The following is an 18034-nucleotide window of genomic DNA, read 5'->3' as shown; positions in this document are numbered from 1 at the left end:
GAAGGTGTATTCTACCTACCCCGATCAGGATTCAACCGCGAAGCTGCAGTGCTTACTTATGTCATTGATTGTGTTATATTTGCCCGATTTGATGCTTTGTCCGATTCACTTAAATGAGGTCATCGAAAGCCTCTCTTCGATATTCGTGCATATTTCCAGCTTTTCCGCTGTACAGAACTTTTCCAGGAGTGACCCGTTCCAGACAAAGCTTCATTCTCTGCTCACGCTGGTACTGAAGACGCTAGTCGTTTACGTGCCCAGATACATGTCTGCGCTGAAATCTCGCATCAATCCGCTTTATGAAATGCTTTTGGGGGCGAAGTCGGGTTCCTCCCCCGTTCATTCCCTGTCTAAGTTCCCGGACGCGCTTACGAAGGAGGTTTTCTTCAGTCATACGGATCTGAGAGTTTACAAATGGGCGATCGCCGTCGAAATGCTATATCAAGAAAATTTGATGTTGTCGAGTCGACGGTATTTGAAAAAGGAGGCCGTGAACGGTCACATCTCTCCCACCAGCTTTTTTTCGAACGTGTTGCAAAAACTGAACACCTGCTTGCAAGGGCCGGACATGGACGAGCTATTCAAGTCGTCGTTTCAGTCGGCCGAAATTCGCGACTTCAGGGTAAGTGTACCTCGGCTGGTTTCACTCCTCTTCCAATGGGTGGTCAACGCGTACGCGCTGACGCACTATAGAATTTACATATGCACCTCGCTGCTCAAAATGTACGTCGCGTCGACGGAAGAAGAAGATTGTCTCGAGATGATTCAAGATTGCATGATTTCTTTTTTGGACAATTCGGCCTCGCTTCCTTTGACACCCGAGACAGTTCGCAAGGTCTCCATCTTGTGCGACGACATGATTAGACTGGGCCTGTTTTCGTACAGCCAGTACCTGTGCAACTTGAACGCTCGAAGCATTTTGGACAAGTCTTTTTTTAGCGAAAAAAAGAAGAGGCACTTGACGCTTTTGCGCCACATTCCGGTTCTAAGGAGCTACGGGTACGAGAAGGACCAGCGACAAAAGGCCCTCAGTCAACAGCAACCAGATGCCAACCCTGAGGAGGACATCCGCTCGTCCGAACAACTGGTCGATCGATTGATCGAACAAATTCTAAAACAAACGAAAAGCGGCTATTCTGAATTATGCGAGCACCTGTCTCGTCTCGATACCTATAGTCAATTCGAAGTTGGAGAGTGTTTTTTGAAAAGGGCGGAAGAAGCTCTGTATAGCGAAGCCTCGATCAACCGTATCGAGCAAGCCGAAATGCTGGTGTTGCACGTTTATTTTGTCCTGGAAAAGATTGAAAACTTTCGAAGTTTACTTCAATTTATGTTGAATCTTTTGCGTTCGGACGTGTGCATGCCGATCCTTCTGGGCCACGTACTACCATACGTGTCTAAGTACAAATACATGATTTGGGCCGGAAACACCGTCACGGACTTCCTTCAGGCGCTCTGGTCGAAACGTGCTTCTCAAGGGGAGAACCGCGCAATTGTACATACAATGGAAAGGCTGATATCGAAATTTGGACGCGCGGAACGCGTCTCGTCGTTTCTGATCCGCCAAAATGTGCCAAAGCTCGAGAAATTGAATCTCTCCGACTTGTTTCCAAAGGCCGGCCCGAACGGGGAAATTCAAGCAGCGGCAAACGTCCTGGTCGATTGGCAGAACCAGAACTTCGACCCAAACGCTATCGAATCGGTTGCCGTCCGGCTCAAACCCTATGTGTACCGATTAGAGACGTTTTCAGAGCTCGTGTCCTTCGACGTGATCAACCTGCTAAAGACGCCGGCAGGGACGGGGGCGTCTGAGACTCGCTGCAGGGCGCTGGCTCTGCTCATTCACGCTCTCTGCTTTCAAGTAGGCGTGTCCGTCTCCGCCATGTCTAACTGGATCAAGTGTGCCGCTCGACAGGCGATGAAAAGGGCCCTGGATATGTGGTGGTCGTCTAAGGGGGATCAAAGCCACAGCGAAGCGTCACGGCGCGCCTTTTCGGTGTGGCTGCTGGAATTGATCACGCAGCACGTGATCACAACCCGGAAGCTGCTATCGGTGATCGCGACGGTCGCTTCTGAGTGCATTTCCTCGATTGAGTCCGGAGAGGCCGGTCTAGCCAAATTTTTCATAGACATCTTGAGTACGATTGAAGGAAGAACAGACATCTTTGGTTGGACTCCAAGCGACTTACGCCGTTCTGCGTTCGAGACCAGCCTTCCTATTTGCAGACACACCGTTTCAATCGATCTCTGCGATTCCCTGCCGTTTTCGACCGTAGGTCCGCTGGTCGAAGTTTTAAGAGTCAGCTTGAGTCAGATGGCTGTGAAAAATCGAGAAGACGTCACGTCGTTTCGCGACAGCTTCATCACAAAATCGCTGGCTGTCTTTTCGGCCGAGAAGCTGTCCAGCATCTTTTGTTTCCCTGGCCGCCTTGAATCCTCGATTGACCTATACTCCGTGTTTCACCAGACAACCATCAACACGGGAAATATCCGTTCGGGCGCGCTGAGCTCGAGTGTCGTTTCGGATGAGATGAAGCAGATTTTTGGAAATACGAGCGTATGGAACATACAGATGCGTTGGTTGGAGATGCATTTGCTGGTCAAGTATTGCAACAATTTGGAGGACGAAGCAAGTTCGTCGAGCGACAACAAGGGCGAAGCCGTTGGCCCGCCTGCTGCGGATTCGAAGCAGGCCGCGGAAAAACCGAAGCATCCGTCCCCGTCTTTTCCCAGGTCCTACGTTGCGCACCAGGTCTACGCCGAATTGCTTTTGTACTTCGTGTCACGCGTCCAACTGACGACAGAGGACGTTCGGGATTTTGCGTGCGTTTCCCAAACGGACGCAATCATGAGTGCGTTTGTCCAACTCGACCAACAAATACGTTATCACGTTCAAAAATACACTTGGAAAAAACTGCGTCAGTGTCAAGACGAGCGGCTGTCTCTGAGAGCCTGCTTCTTCGGGCAAAGTGAAAGCTATCCACCTTCGATTCCTACAGACATTTTGGAAGAAAGAATGGGATACATTATTCTCCAAATCACTTCGGCGTGCCTGTTTTACCCTATTTCAACTCAGTTTTGCACCGAGCGTCTGATGAAATTGGTAGACGACATCGCGGCGGTTTTCCCGCTGCTTCACGACGTCGATTGGTGGAAATCGGCTCGGCTCTATTTATGGATTCAAATTTTGTGTTTACGTTGGATCAGCAACGAATCGGTACAAATTTTGACAAAACCGGACCCTGCCGCCACGTTCGGAGTACGGTCCAGCACAAGCAAGAGTTCGGAGGTCGAAGCGATGTACGACAAGCTGATCATTTTGTTGTTGAAGTTGCTCGCCGAGCCAATGTTACAGACTTCGATCGTGGATGGGAAAGATTTATGGACGTTGCTCTTTGACACTTTAGAATACGTGTTTCGAGATAACGATTCGCATTTTAGGAGAATCCTTTTGAACATGTACACGACTTTGGTGCTACCAGCTGATTTGCGCTTTCTCTTAGAGCAGATCATGCCGCGAATCTCCAGACGAGAAGAGCCTGTTTACCGCTGCAATTCCATGTGCGGTTTATTGCCCAATACAGGTACCGGAGTTTCTCTCGACCCGTGGCTCCTTATCGAATCTTCCAGTACCGCCGCTTCGCTTTTGGAACAGTTTAAAGCACGGAATGTGGCCAAGAAGCAGTTGACGTACGCGACCTCCATTTTTAAAGTGAATGATCCGGAATTTGACAAGAAACGCATGCGCATTCAGTGAAGCCCGGAGAAAGAAGACCTTGAGGCGTTCAATGCGCGCTTGTCACTGGATTTTTTTTTTGTTACCAAAAATTAGAAGATTTTTTATCCAGACTGCGCCCGCCGAGTGAGCATATACGAAGCAGTCAAGACGACGACTAGATACACTACTGTGATCCAAAGTACCACGTTTTCAGGGGCATGTTGGTGAATCAGGTATGTCGGTACTTTTCCATGTAGCTTTTTCTGAAACGCGTGGATCACGGAAACAGCATTGCTGGACCACGTCCCTTCCTCGTCAAGAATGCAGATCATGAGGGTTCCTTGTTGAAACGCGCTTGTCAATCTTGCATCACAACATTGTCAGTTAATAGGAAAATGTGTTTTTGAGCATAATAAAAAGTTCATACATTTGCGGCAAGCATTCGCCTGGCTGTTCAATTACCTTCAAGACCGACGGGACGAGCTGAATTCTGTGATGCTTTTCTGGTGACAGAGCAGGCCGATTCCGCCCTTTCAGCCCTTCTTCTATCAACAAATCAACAAAATTTTGCTCAAGTGGATCGCTCTCGATCTGATCCAATTCTCTCCATTCCATTGCGTCCTTGACCAAAATGTAGATTCTGTACATTTCCAACAAATCTGTGTAACTTGTAACTTGCATGTTCTTTTCTTTCAATTTCCTCTCGATCTCTAAAAATACTTTTTTATCAAGCAAAATTGGGTCCAGCACGTCCAGATTTACTCTGCCGACCATTCTTTCAATAACATCGGCCCTATGCGTGCCTCTTCGGAGAAACTCCTCGAAAACAAACTCCTTGGATCGAGTCCAAGACTGCCCCGAAATCGCTCGATTCGGCTTGACAAAAACGTTGATAACCGAGGTCGTCGCGTTCCAAAACACATTCGGACCGATCAGATTGATGGGAAGCGCACAATCTGGCCAGAAGATGAATCTCTCACTTAGGTTCTGATATTTGTACAGGTGTGAGAAAACGGACGTCCAATCAGGGACAGAAGGATATGGTATAAAATCTCTTTGGTCTAGAATTTCTATATATGGTGAACGGCTTACGTTCAGATATTGTGACAGAACTTCTGGATCTGCCGTAATAACTATAAGTTTTCGCATCCATGGCATGCTCGTCTCTAGCGAGCTCAGCAGTAAATTCCTCCACCACACTTTATTTTTTTTGAACGAATTCTTTTGCATTTCTAAGCACCAGTTTTTTTTCACTTTTGACTGATCGTTTTTTGAGCATTCATCCCAGATAACCACAAAGTCTATGGGTTCAGATGGATGTCCCGTTTCTACTGCGTTCGATGGGCGCGCATCGGACCACTCCTCCGCGCGTTCAAACGGACCAATGTTCTCGAACAAATCGCGCTTTCCGTGACCCCCAAGGTATATCGAAGCCGCCACTACCAGCACAATGCATATCAATATCATCAAAAAGATAAAGCGACTCTTCTTGAAGGGAAACATTTAAACCCTCGACTAGAAGAGCCAATAATGAACGATCACTCAAAAAAAGTGTGTACACTTTTGTGTATCATGGCCGAATAAATGTTTTATTGAGGCCTCTTTTTTTTCCACCTCCAAAAAAGCTTTTTTCGATTCATAGAGGAGTCAGAGCCAAATGGTCCCTTGTATATGTTAATTAACAGAATTCGTGTCGCAGTCCAAATAGCAGCTACCTTGTGATGGACAATAACAGAATAAATATCGCGTCCATCATATAGCCCCTCGTTGAATGGTATATTATCTGTCTTATGTTTACGGTCACTCTCGTTTGTGAATTTTTTCTTATAATCACTGTTTTGTCCCATAATATATTTTAGCCGAAGAGCGGCTCTAACGCTTCTTTTTTTTTAACAGTCGGACGGTCTCTTTGACCCAAGTAACTTCCTCCTATCTTGAAAACAAGCCTTTTTTTAGGTAGCTCAGGCTTATTTCTTTCGCCATGGCGACTAATGGCGTGGATTTTTCTAGACTGGCCAACGTCCCACAATGGAAGCACCCGTTTTATGTCGTTTCTTTTACCGCCAAGGATATATCTCCTTCCCTCCGAAGACTCCTCAAAGCGCGGATTCAGAGTTATCTCCTGCTGGGAGGAAAAGACCCATTGACGACTATCAACGGCAAGGAAAAAGACAGTGTTCGACCTGGAGAAAGTACGGCAGAGACTTCCAAGCATGAAGACGACAACGTGGCTCCTTCATCTAAGGTCAATGAGGAAAACGCCTACAACACACTTTCAGAAAGTACGTTCCCCTTTTGACAAGAAAAGAAATATTTCTTTTAGATGTCTAATTTTTTTTTTAAGATATTGAGTTAGAGACTCAGATGGCCACACTGGCTAAAATAGAAAAGAGGATTAAAGAAATAGAAGTACAAATCGAACTTTTGGATGGTGAAAAGCATTCACTGTTTTCAGAACTTAAAAAAACCCAAGATATAGACAGAACCAAAGAAACTAATCTGGCTGAGACAAAACGCTCTCTCAATACACGAACAATACATAATTCACCGCCCAACTCCAACGCAGAAACAACAGTTGATTCAACTGTAGACGAATCTAGAAACTTAACGAAAAATCATCAAAATTCTGTCCAGACGTCTCGTGGGTCATCCTCACTCCCTGGCGCTAATTATCAGCCTTCTCCCTATTCAAAAACCGAATTGAAAACCTTTATCGACCGTTCGAATCATTCAATAGAAAATTTTCGTACATCTTCTCCCTTCCCCCGAAAAAGGAGTTACAGTTCCTTCCATAGTGACTCATCAGATTTCCGAAGCGGTTACAGTCATGGTCCTCCGAGTGGGGGGAAGGCAAAAAACAGCATCTCTCCTAATCATTCTCGCAGTCGTCAACACACTCAACGCTTTGCCAACGACCGTATCCCATCATCTGACAGCAGAGACTCGAACGACCATAAACTTAGTGGAATAAAAAAAGAAATACATTAAAATATCGCATTTTTTTTATATCACAAAGAATGTTGCAGCTCTCTTAAGAATAATATCACAACGTGTCTTAGAACGTTTGACAGCCATCAAGAGCCCCCTCTGCAAACCCTTCCGCGCTCACAAACTAAACGTGAAGAGCATTATCTCCCTCCCATCGAATCCCTATTCCAAACTTAGGCGACGAATATTTCGATCCATACTTCGCGTACGCGTACAAACTCGCCCCTACGTCCGGAATGAGATATGCGGTAAGCAACCTTATCCTGTGATTAGCTATTGGATTTCCTGGACTTATCTGCGCAGATGCCCTGACGGTCACGTTTCGATCTGATAATGTCCACAAACCGCCGATCGAAAGCCTTGAAGCACCGACCCACTTCGAAAAAGGCTTATACGTCGTCAAACACGAGGCCGAAACTCCTAACGTCAGATTCTTATTTTTGGTCAGGTATGTCAAAGTAAGGATGCCATTACGGAGAATGTTGTACGAATCCACAATTCGATGACAGTCAAATGACATAACACACAAAGCATTTGAGAGATTTCTTGGGTGGTATCTAAGGGTGCACGATGACTGCAGTGGTCGCAATGCCTCCTTTTCAAATATATAGCTAATAAGACCAGATACCCATATTCTCTGATCAGAATATATCGGGCGCATATGCATCATTGTAAGGCCACAATAACTTAGGAAAAGAGAAGAACTTCGAAGCATACGATTGTGTATAAATTCAATTTGTGGCTGATCTATCAGAGGCATCCCATTATCCACGTATATTCTGACGCTCGGACAGATGTTCAATTCTCGAGATAGAATGAATCGATACTTCAAAAAAATGCTGAGACAAAATTAGTCTTGTAACAACGGTAAAACACTGTTCTAGCAAAAATTCAAACTGAACAAATTCCACAATTAGACGTCTCTTGACGCCTCTCAGATCGCAGGTTCGATCTGCACCAGATTCCCTCCCTTATTTCCTGACCAGACATGTACTCAACTCGTTTCATGATTCGTGAGTTACCTATACATACCGGTCATTGACAGAGGTGAATATTTGCCTCATGTTCGCATCCTGCTCGACGTTGATGATGTTGCATGCTCTTCTTGGATCCCATATTCCTCGTAGCTTGATGTTTTGAATGCCGTGGAATAGCTCTAGCCAAAATATCCACCGTATTGCGAACCATATAGTGCGCGTGCGCATACAAGCAGTTCATTGAACGGGTAATATATATATATGTACGACGACAACACAGGTGATTTTCGATGAGTGCGCTGAAGATCAGATACTTATGTGACACTTCAAGTTACGCACCTTGCTCCTCAAGTCTTAAATCAAAATGGTTAGACGGTTTTGACCACATCTAATATTTTACTGGCAGCTTGCTGCAAGCTAACTCGTTCTATACGCGAGAAAATAAACCACGCTTTTAAAATACGAAAACTTTTCCGAGCCCAAAGGAATCTATGAAAATATTTTTGCGACAGCTTTGCAATCTTGAATATCTTTTCCGAAACAAAGACGTTTTACGATCACAAAAAAAGTACATATTTTTATATTAAAACCGGCATATCTCTCTGACGCGATCCGCGAGACCAGTTCATCCAGTTTAAAAATGCGACCAACCAACGACAGAGAGCGTGCTTTGCTATTCAGCTACTAGATTCGACTTGAAAGAAACCAACGAGTCTACTTGATGAATTTTTGTATTGAACGAATACAACTTGACCTGGTCCGAATTCACGATGTATTTTGGCTCACTTTCTTCCCATGTCTCAGGTATGTCAGTTTTCTTGCTCGTATATACTAGAAGATCAAAGGTGCATGGATTTTCGAGCAGTGGCAAATAAGTCACACTTGATGTAATCTGCCGAATAATTGTACGAATCTCTGCTACAATTTCACTCTGCGGCTTGTCCGAACCTGTCATCGCCATCTCCATATCCGTTTGGATATCAAAGTTCCACCTCTCCTTTGTTTCTTTTGTTTGATTGTCGGCAATCACGACCACTAGTTTCTGGATATCGCCGGTCATCAGCCAACCTAAAAGTTACTCTGTCGTTAGGCAAACGCATTTCATCTCAATCTGCAGAAACGTGCAATAACACTTACTGGTCAACTGACTGAGTATCTGGTTCATGTAATCCCGAAGACCAGCGTCTTTGGCAACCATGATCGAAATGCCATATTTTTTTTTTTGTTCAAAGTCTTCCGGTGGGTAGATACCACGTTGATAAAGGATACTATTTATCGCGTAGTCTGCACGATGAGTAAGTTTTTTTGAAACAAGACGGTCTGATTCGCAAAAAAATTTTTGTACCAAAAAACTCGACGACAATTTTTGTCGAACCTCTGAGAGTGATGTTACTTTGAGTGACTGTCGCCTACAAGCGTATGTGAAGGTCATCAAAAATTAAATACACATATAATTAGTGACCTCACAACCGTCACACAGTTCGACAAAAAAAAGTACCATTACAAATCCAAATCAAGGCACCTAATACAGCAGTAAAAAATAGAAACCTGTAAAAATATTTGAAATTTTAAGAAGGTTTTTTGTTCGAGAAAGTGCGAGGTAATTATAAATGTGTTTAAATGTGTACGGAAATTTTTTTTGACATGAAGATCAGTGGAGCTATCATCCTTTGAAGTTTCTGGATTATACATATTAACGTCAGGGCCCAAATCTGTCCTGAACAAATGGCGTCCAATTTTTGGACATCTACGCAATAGTACGAGATGATAAAATCTTGGCGCTTACTGCATATTCGCCCAAATTCACCTGACAACTTCTATTAAAGCCGTCTCACACAAGAGTACAATGCTGTAAAAGAGGGCCCTATCATAGACGACCCACACGAAAAAGAGAAGACAATCATTACAAGCGAAGAGCGAAAAAAACTGTTGATTTTTTACGTGGATTATATCAAGGAGTTGGCTAAAAGAACCAATTTGCGTCAACGTGTGAGCGCTACTGCAGGAGTGTATTTTCACAGATTTTATAGAAGGCGAAGTTTTTGTGATATAGAACCTTTTCTGCTTGCAGGAACAGCTTTGTATCTAGCGAGTAAAGTAGAAGAATCACCTTTGAGATTGTCTTTACTCATTGAAAAAATGCACACTTATGCCAGTACGCGCTTTTAATGTTTTAGTTCTCTATTTCTAACAATAATTTTCCTTTTCTTTCTGCATAAATTATGTTCTAATTTGAATTCCTTATATCTAGATCATTTTATGTACACGTATACTCAGTCAGACATAACCAACTGCGAGTTTTACCTCCTCGAGGCACTCAATTGTAAGCTCATTGTGTTTCATCCATACCGCGGTCTCATAGCGTACGCCAAAGATGCAAAGCTTTCGAGTGATGACATCGAATGCGCCTGGCACCTTGCAAATGATTCCTATAACACAGACTTATTATTGCGTTATCCTCCATACAAAATTGCCTTAACCTGTATATTCATTGCGAGCGTGGTGAGAAAAATTGACAATATTCACTCATGGTTCTGCCAATTAAGTGACCAAGATTTGCAGTCAATTTGTCAAATTTCGGCTGACCTGCAAAGTATGTACGATGTTTGGCAAGCACAGTCATTTTATGGGGATATAGTGAATATTATAAAAAAACTGTCACATTTCAGTAAGAGAGGTTTTTAGATACCGACTCTTCAGGGTAAATGATATGATGTGTTCGGTGAGGCGCGCAGTATAAAAGATGCCGATGTTTTTTAGTGATAGATAGCTTATGGGCTGGTGTTAATTCGCTCTTTGCTCTCATAGCCAGAGTTTGAGTCGAAAGGCATCCATTCCATTCAAATAATACCTGAGGAGTAGCTTATCACGAACAAATCCTAAATTTCTATATAATTGCTGAGCAGCTAAGTTTGCAGCTTCTGTCTCGAGCATTACTTCTTCGCATTTGCGATCCTTCATAACATTGATAGCTTGAATGACAAGCTCAGACCCTTAAAAAATCGAAATTTGTCAATCTAAAAAAGGCGTACACACTTATCACTTGCAATGCACATGAATACAAAACATTATTTCTTTTTTGATACCTACCAATTTTACGACCTCGATGTTTGGCATCAACAGCCAACATAGCGATATAGCCGCGGATTTTTTCACCTTTGTGTCTTTCCTGTTTGCAAAGGATGGCACCTACGCATTCATCGCCATCTAAAGCCTGATAATAATTATTCATTAGTGTCTTGCATGTGGCAGGGCGTAGATAGGCAGACAGCATTAGAAAAGTGAGCGCAGAATAGCGCATTTTGTGATCCTATTGCAAATCAAAAGCTTACTTACTAACCAGCATAATTCTGGCCAATTGTTCAGAAAATATCGATAAGTGTAGATCGAATAGGGTTCGGATAGGTCCCTCATCAACGATACAATCCAAGAAAGTTGAGATTCAGTTGTATATGATATATACTTGATGCCATTGATAGTTCTAGGCTCTGTTGGATCACCGCCTTCAGATGGGTTGACGCTTAGCTCAGAGGGGCTATCTTCATCTTTAGAGTCTCTCGCTGAAAGAACAGTCATAGTCTTGTGGCGCGAAAAAAAATGATTTTATTACAATTTTTTTGACAGAGGAAGAGAGACCATTTAACTTAATTGAACAACGGTCGTCTATGTTATTCTGTATACACATAAAAATATTAAAGTTGACGTTGGTTATCTTGCTTGATTACTTCGATAAAACCCTCTATTTGTTTTGAGTATTCGTCCGGGAATGTGCGGTAATGTTGGACGTGGCTGGATGTGATGAACTTGTGTGCGTGAACCTGTTTTACCTTCTGGATGTTCTTCACATATTCGATGTGGCTCTCTATGTCTTGCGGCAGGACGATATCATCATCTGCACTATAAAGGTATAGCTGGGGAGATGGTAAAATGACCTCCTCGTACAACTTGTTTACTTGCATAAAATACTCTTTGACAGGGGGCGCTTTTAGCAAGGCCATACAAAGGGCTCTGCAAGCCATATTCAGAAACGGATGATATTTTTTTTTGGTCTAAATAGAAGCGCGTCATACATAGGATTATAAGGGAAAGATCAGAGACTCAATACCGGCGAATTGAAAACACAGATGGTGATGCCTATGCGTCAAAACAAAATGACATTTATACGACCCTGGTATTTAACAAAAAAACGCCGCGGCGTCTTTTTGCTTGAAGATAACGTACAGCATTGGGTATCACCGCCCCAAGAAATCCTCTTGCTAACGAAGAGGGGTCGATTTTACAAGGCGCACTGTCTACGATTGTTCCTCTGATATTGCTCAAAAATCCATTTTCGTCGCAATGAGGTTGTTTGCTCAGTCTACAAAAGCTAAGATACCCGTTATTTGAAAACAAATGTAAAAGAATAGGTTTTTGTGCTAATTGTTGCCGTATCAGGTACTGATTTATGTCCCGTTTTAATTTCTCATCAAGCGTCCTGATTGCAAATGGTGCAAACCATGTACAAAAAGGGCCTGTATAATAGATTACGTCGCAGCCTTTTAAAGTTTCGTTAGACGTGGAAAAACAAATGGTATCCCAATATGCTTTGCTCATTCGTATCACCCTGTGCGGTCAGTGATACAGAAGATGTTTTACCTTTTTTGTTGTAGAGATCTACATATTTCTTCAAGTATCTCTCGGAAGCTCCCCACCACCCAAACATCAGAATCAGGGGACCTGATGAACGTATACTATCATTTCCAGCAACAGGTGGAGTATTCGTATGAGAGTATTTGACAACAGAATTTTTTGGGTTGAAGATAGAGAGGAGAGATTTAGATATCCTCGGTGACATCGAACAAGACAGAATAATTTTTTTTGCCTAAATAGAGAGGCGCGTTATATCTATTTAATGTCTAAGAAGGATGGAGCGTCCGAGCACGAATCGGCAACCAATGCATCAAAAAATACATAGGTCCTTACGATCGAGTGAGGAGGACTAGATACTTGAGGACTTTCTCGCGAGACTCCAAGCTCAGCGTAAAGTTGGCGACGGCTTTTATTTTGAAGTATTTGTTTACAAACTAAATCTTTCGTCCAAAGGATTTGCATGTTTCATATGTGTACGCACATATGCGAAGGAGATTTCAGGTATGCCTCGGCTTGTGCCTCGTCACGGCTTTAAAGTTTCTTTGTCTCGGGCTGTTGGACCTTTATTCCAGAAAGCAGATATCCTCCTGTAGCTGATGCATGGTTTTTCGGATGGGTGGATCTTGGCAAAACTTGATAATGTCGGTACAATGTTTCGCTCAGTTTTAAATTGACAACATCTCCATTTTGGTGTAACTTGAGATAGCATTCTATAAGCGCTTGGATATATTCGCTATATATAACGAAATATCCCCCGACATTCAGAGTATCCCATAGCAATTCAATGGCTGATTCTGGACAAGTTGGACCGACGATAATCAAACTGTCCGTTTTTTTTGTTTTCAATTCTTCGGTTGATTCGACAAATTCCGTCCAGAGCGCTTTTCGCCTTTCCTTTTTCATCATATTTGCTTGTTCCGTTATCCCCGCTGATCCCTCAGCGGTATTCGAAGGGATTTCAGAGGATTCTTGAGGTTTTTTCCTTCTCGGGTGCGTCTCGTGTACGCAGGCGTCTGCGAGAGACCTGGTGCCCTTTTCAAGATATTCTTCTTCCATCAGTTGGCCCAGGAAGTAGGGGAGAGGTATTGCTTTGACTACGGATAGGTGGGCAGGTGGGAAGTTCCAACGCAGAAGTATGTCTGGATGAGACGTCTCTCCTCGGTACAAGTGAAAAACCCTTCCATGGCCTCCCAAACGACTTACTATAGATCCTAGAATCAGACCGGCACAGCCGTCTATCAGCGTTACTCGAATTCCAGAATTCAAGTTCCCAAGTTGCATGATATGCGCGAGTGTGTCCTCTCTGATGTTCAAAATTTTCTGAGGCTTTTTATTGAAATATGTCCTGCATATCAAGAAACTGGTTGGGCGAAGCAGCTGAACAATCACTTGATGTTTTTCCGATTTTTTTCGCAGATATTTCGCCTGAGAAAACTCAGTTCGTTGGTTGAAGGTCGCAGAATTATTAATTAGGGCTTTAATAAGCTCTCCACTTTTTCCGCTTTGCTTCAGTTCCAAAATTTCGACTTCGCTCAATTTTTGAGCATCATTTCTATCGCACAGATCTTTGTTATCTTGACCCGAAGGACGAGAAGTGCCTCGTAGCTCGTCTGTCTTCAACACTTCTAGAGCCGACATTCTTGCCTCCAAGATATTAAAAGGTTTTATCTGGCCGCGATTTGCTTCGAAAAATGTACCATAAGGAACATCGATAAATTTTGCGCAATTGTATTCGGTTCGGTCCAGACGAACTTTGCGGTTCGGTAAGAGTTGAATAATGTGATAGTTTTCATTTTCAAGCAGTAGAGCCCATTCTCCTTCTTTAGATATATCCGAAATTGAGTTGATCCTGGAATCTTGACAGTCTTCCATTTTCGCGTGTTTCCCACTCAGAACCTCGGCAAAAAAAAAAGATAAAGCGACGCTCGGATGTGCATTCCCCACTAACAAAAATACAAAAAAAGTACAGTTGGTGATTTGCATTGCGTATGGAAAATTTTTTTCTGGAGTCATTCCGCTTTGTTCGCGCTACTTTTCAATTTTGCGCTACTCGTCCGAGATGTAGTTATGGCCAAGGCGTTCAGTTATCGCGACTTCGCTCCTGAGTTTTTTCACGAGTTCGGTCTAGAGCTCCTTCGTGCCATTCTCGCACCGCTTTTACGAGTTTCGTCTCTCGAGCAAAGCATCGTACGCTTGGTTATCCCGGCGCATTTATTTCGACATGGCCCTTGCGGCTGATTTGGACGCCTCGTGGGGCCATTGAAAAGCGAGGCCAGATATTTCTAGCAGACGAATATGTCGCTTTTTGTTCATGAGCTGCACTCTAACCCTACTCTGAAGCTTTGAGCGACGTCCTGTCAGCTAGGGTTCAAAAGGCAGTCGCTTCCTTGCCCATTCTGAGTCCGCACTATTTTTGTACACAATCTGCTTTTATGCTTTGTAATTGCTCAAACCTTCTGTATCTAAACAGTTATTGCTGTAAGAAAGAAATCGCTTTTAAAGCGCTGGCCACCTGAGTTTGGCCGTATTTGTGCTCTCACTGTTTTAGAAGCGCGCCGTTATTTGTCAAAGCCTTTTTCGTGAAAGCGCGTCGTCTCGCTCTATCACCTTCCGTGCATGCGAATACCCGGGATAAGCAACAGCGCCCTTTTCATGGAGCACACCTCGTGTACTACGAAACCTCTCAATTTGAACAAGTTCCTGGCTCCGACGGAGTGTGATTTCAACGTCCCCTTAGAATTGCTTATCGTCAACCAGAAGCTGAGTGCCGAACTGCATTGCCCGGTTTGCCTGCAAATTCTGCGGGAGCCCAGACAATGCGTCAATGGGCACTCGTCCTGCCTTGCCTGCCTCACGCAGCTCGATAGCGCGCAGAGCGCCGTCAACCAATGCCCTGTGTGCAGGTGCAAGATGGCCGAGAAGGGGCGCAATTTGTTCCTCGAGTGGCAGCTTAGCAATTTGACAATTTGGTGCAAAGTACGTGTTGGGTTGCGAGAGTGCGCAACACACACTTTACGACAGCCAGTTTTTTGACAGGTTTTTGTATTCTAGTACCACTTTCAGAGAGTGGCAGATCGAGAGTTCGTGGTCGACACTCAGGGATGCAACAAGAAGCTCGAGATGTCTGCAGCCAAAGCGCACGAGTACAGCTGCTCATTTGCGCCGATCAACTGTCCGTATTCTAAGAGTTGCGGAATCATGAAGCGACAGGAGCTTTCGGGGCACATCGACGTGTGCGAGTATCGCCCGGTCGAGTGCGAGAACTGCCACTTGTATATACAGCACAGGGATTTGGAGAAGCACCGGCTGAAGTGCGAGGAGGCGCTGGTCAGCTGTCAATTTTGCACCGAGATGGTTAAGCGGTCGGAGATGGAGCGGCACCTGCGCCTCAGCTGCGCGAAGAAGCCGAGAGAGTGCCCGTACAGGCCGTACGGGTGCGCGTCGGAGGCGATGTTGAGCGAGGACCTCGAGTTGCACTTGAAGCACAGGGTTGACGAGCACCTGCAGCAAGTTTGTGTTGGTTTTGAGGCGAAGATGTTGGAGTTAGAGAACCGCTTTCAGAAGTTGCTTTTGGAGAAGAACGAGCAGATAGAGGAGTTGCAGAGGTCGGCGAAGTCAGGCAAGTTGCGTTTGTGTTGGAACCTGTCATGGAGCAGCGTGAACAAGAGATATTATGTGTCGAGCGAGACGTTTTTGGTGCGCGGGTTTCAGTTTTACCTGGGCGTTTTTCCTCGGGGAGACCCGGAGGTCGAGAACAGCAGGGAGTACGTGAGTTTGTATTTGTTCATCAACCTGAAGAAGAACCCGGCGAGCAAGTGCAGCGCGGCGCAGTCGATATTTTTGGATTGGGTATTTCGCATAGTGAATAAAAAGAGCAGGTTGACGGTGGCCAAGAGGTTCGAGTCGTGGTTCCCGGTGAAGGGTGGAGAGGGGTGGGGGGAGGCCAGGATGATAGAGGCGAGCAAGATCAGCAGGACGGACGGCTTTTTGTCAGAGTCTGGTACGTTGCAGATAGAGTGTGACATTCAAGTGATTCAGATGACGTTAGAGATTTGAGGGCGGTGGTTTTTCCGCTTGGAGGGGAGGGGGGGGCGAGCGTGGACGCGCGTTTGAGGAGGTGCTTGTATAAAAAAGAGGGGTAGTATAGGACGGACGGTTTATTGGGGGGGGGGTGCGTGTGTGTGTGTGTGTGTGTATTGGGTGTGTGTGTGGTTTCTAGCTCATGGTTTGAGAGGACGGGCGGCTGCGGTTCCTGATTGAGGAGGGGGGTGGGGAGTCGTAGGTTTTGATCTTTGTGAGGAGTTGGGAGGGGTTGACTGGGAAGTTGAGGAGTTTTCGAACGTAGTTGGTGCGAAGGGCGATGGTGGTGAGCATGGAGAGGGTGTTGGATCCGATCCAGAAAAGGTGGACGGTGACTGGGAATGAATAGGTGAAGAAGAGAGTGGTGCCCGAGATGATGATGAGGGTCCAGGTGATGAAGGTGGTGCTTCTGCCGGGCATTGGTGTGACGAGAATGAGTCCGGCGGTGCTGAACATGGAGAGTGCTGGAAAGATGAAGTATGGGTCGCAGAGGGTGAGGTCTCTGAACCAGAAGTCGCCGCCGGTTTGGAGGAGGTGGTGAAGGGCGTGATCAGGGTTTCTGGCGATGCGGTTTAGGGTGATGAAGGTGGTGACGAGGGAGACGGCTTGAGGGATGCTGAATTTAAGAGCGCTGAATGGCGAGACGTTGTGGTTTTTCATGAGTTGAGTTATTTCTTGCTGCAATTGAATGGTTGGTGTCCAGTCCCTTTTGCCGTCGGGGGTTTTTAGAGTCATTTGATAGAGTGCCTTTTTTCTGAGAGCGTCGATTTGAGGTTGGATTTGTTCCATGGTGCTGGTGATGCGCATTTGTTTGATGGCGAGGGGGAGGAGCAGGGTCCTGGTGATGGCGGCGAGGGCGAAGATCGAGATCCACCAGGGGAAGTTGGTGGCGGTTTGCAGCAGTTCGAACGTGCCCTCTATGAAATAGAGGGCCGGGTCCCAGGGATAGGCGTAGTTCGAGATGTCGGCGAGGCGCGCGTAGCCTTGGTTGGGGGGGAGCAAGGAGGTCGAAGGGGGGGGGGGCGTCGTGGAGGACCAGAGAGTTAAAGAAGTCTTTGTCGGTTGGGAGCGACTGAGTGTCGATTGGTCCATCGTTGGTTTGATAAGAGGGGGCGGAGTCGGTGGCAGCGGGCGGGTTTCGCTCGGACGAGGCGGTCGAGTAGCGGCTCGTGAGCGCGGTCAGGGCGGCGCGTTGGAACACGCGGGTGGCGAGGGATTGGCGACGCGGTCCCCCGCGGTGCAAGAGCGGCGAGCGTGCGGTGATCGAGACGTGTGGCGCGCAGAGAGAGGGGTGGCAGCGCGTTGGTGAGAGGGCGTTCTTGAAGCGGGAGAGGAATCTGCTCGCGACTTGGCGCTGCCTGCGATTGACGCTTTGTATGGTTCGACGGCATCGTCCGGGTAAGCAGGCGATCGGGGCCGCGTTCACGTGTCGGTACATAGTGAACTTATTTCGGTGTTGGCGGATCCGGGCATACCTCGTCGTCCGGCGTGGGGCGCGAGGGGCTCGGCGTTTTCCGGCGTGGTTTTTCTGCGACTGGCTTGGCTGCAGACGCAATGAGAGACGCGTCGGATTCGACGTCTTTTTTTTTTTTTTTTTTTTTTTTTTTTTTTTTTTTTTCGAAGAAAAGCACCTCCGCGCGGC

General features: G+C 45.5%; 7 protein-coding genes and 1 long non-coding RNA gene across 8 annotated transcripts; 3 read left to right on the top strand and 5 right to left on the bottom strand.

The window, feature by feature from the left end:
* The first annotated feature begins 5373 nt into the window (after positions 1-5373).
* Positions 5374-6706, top strand: LOC126318427 (uncharacterized). Its single transcript, XM_049993365.1, has 3 exons — positions 5374-5492; positions 5615-6000; positions 6063-6706. Exons 2-3 carry the CDS (start codon positions 5700-5702, stop codon positions 6704-6706), a joined length of 945 nt encoding a protein of 314 aa, XP_049849322.1. The 5' UTR covers positions 5374-5492; positions 5615-5699.
* Positions 6703-8139, bottom strand: LOC126318465 (uncharacterized). Its single transcript, XM_049993403.1, has 3 exons — positions 8023-8139; positions 7739-7862; positions 6703-7545 (listed from the first exon to the last, which is right to left on the bottom strand). The coding sequence occupies exons 1-3, from the start codon at positions 8069-8071 to the stop codon at positions 6831-6833; spliced, it is 888 nt and encodes a 295-aa protein (XP_049849360.1). The 5' UTR covers positions 8072-8139; the 3' UTR covers positions 6703-6830.
* A 56-nt stretch (positions 8140-8195) lies between these two features.
* On the bottom strand, positions 8196-9195 carry LOC126318467 (mitotic spindle assembly checkpoint protein MAD2A-like). The gene is made up of 4 exons (XM_049993405.1): positions 9182-9195; positions 9029-9092; positions 8821-8967; positions 8196-8751 (listed from the first exon to the last, which is right to left on the bottom strand). Exons 1-4 carry the CDS (start codon positions 9182-9184, stop codon positions 8357-8359), a joined length of 609 nt encoding a protein of 202 aa, XP_049849362.1. The 5' UTR covers positions 9185-9195; the 3' UTR covers positions 8196-8356.
* A 148-nt stretch (positions 9196-9343) lies between these two features.
* On the top strand, positions 9344-11150 carry LOC126318466 (cyclin-C-like). Its single transcript, XM_049993404.1, has 4 exons — positions 9344-9440; positions 9510-9838; positions 9935-10276; positions 11050-11150. Exons 1-4 carry the CDS (start codon positions 9409-9411, stop codon positions 11148-11150), a joined length of 804 nt encoding a protein of 267 aa, XP_049849361.1. The 5' UTR covers positions 9344-9408.
* On the bottom strand, positions 10402-12532 carry LOC126318468 (uncharacterized). Its single transcript, XR_007557298.1, has 5 exons — positions 12319-12532; positions 11905-12218; positions 11020-11732; positions 10774-10897; positions 10402-10676 (listed from the first exon to the last, which is right to left on the bottom strand). It is a non-coding gene; the product is annotated as an uncharacterized LOC126318468 (long non-coding RNA).
* A 234-nt stretch (positions 12533-12766) lies between these two features.
* Positions 12767-13950, bottom strand: LOC126318426 (tRNA (adenine(58)-N(1))-methyltransferase non-catalytic subunit TRM6-like). The gene has a single exon (XM_049993364.1). It carries the CDS (start codon positions 13948-13950, stop codon positions 12844-12846), a length of 1107 nt encoding a protein of 368 aa, XP_049849321.1. The 3' UTR covers positions 12767-12843.
* Positions 13951-15233: 1283 nt separating this feature from the next.
* LOC126318437 (TNF receptor-associated factor family protein DDB_G0290883-like) lies at positions 15234-16368 on the top strand. Its single transcript, XM_049993373.1, has 2 exons — positions 15234-15288; positions 15364-16368. Exon 2 carries the CDS (start codon positions 15433-15435, stop codon positions 16366-16368), a length of 936 nt encoding a protein of 311 aa, XP_049849330.1. The 5' UTR covers positions 15234-15288; positions 15364-15432.
* LOC126318435 (mitochondrial inner membrane protein OXA1L-like) lies at positions 16367-17942 on the bottom strand. Its single transcript, XM_049993372.1, has one exon. The coding sequence runs from the start codon at positions 17482-17484 to the stop codon at positions 16528-16530; it is 957 nt and encodes a 318-aa protein (XP_049849329.1). The 5' UTR covers positions 17485-17942; the 3' UTR covers positions 16367-16527.
* Between the last annotated feature and the right edge of the window lie 92 nt (positions 17943-18034).

This window comes from Schistocerca gregaria, unplaced genomic scaffold (genome assembly GCF_023897955.1).
Source record: "Schistocerca gregaria isolate iqSchGreg1 unplaced genomic scaffold, iqSchGreg1.2 ptg000668l, whole genome shotgun sequence".
Taxonomy (NCBI): domain Eukaryota; kingdom Metazoa; phylum Arthropoda; class Insecta; order Orthoptera; family Acrididae; genus Schistocerca; species Schistocerca gregaria.
The sequence above is the reverse complement of the archived record's forward strand: the minus strand, read 5'-3'. Positions and strand labels throughout refer to the sequence as shown.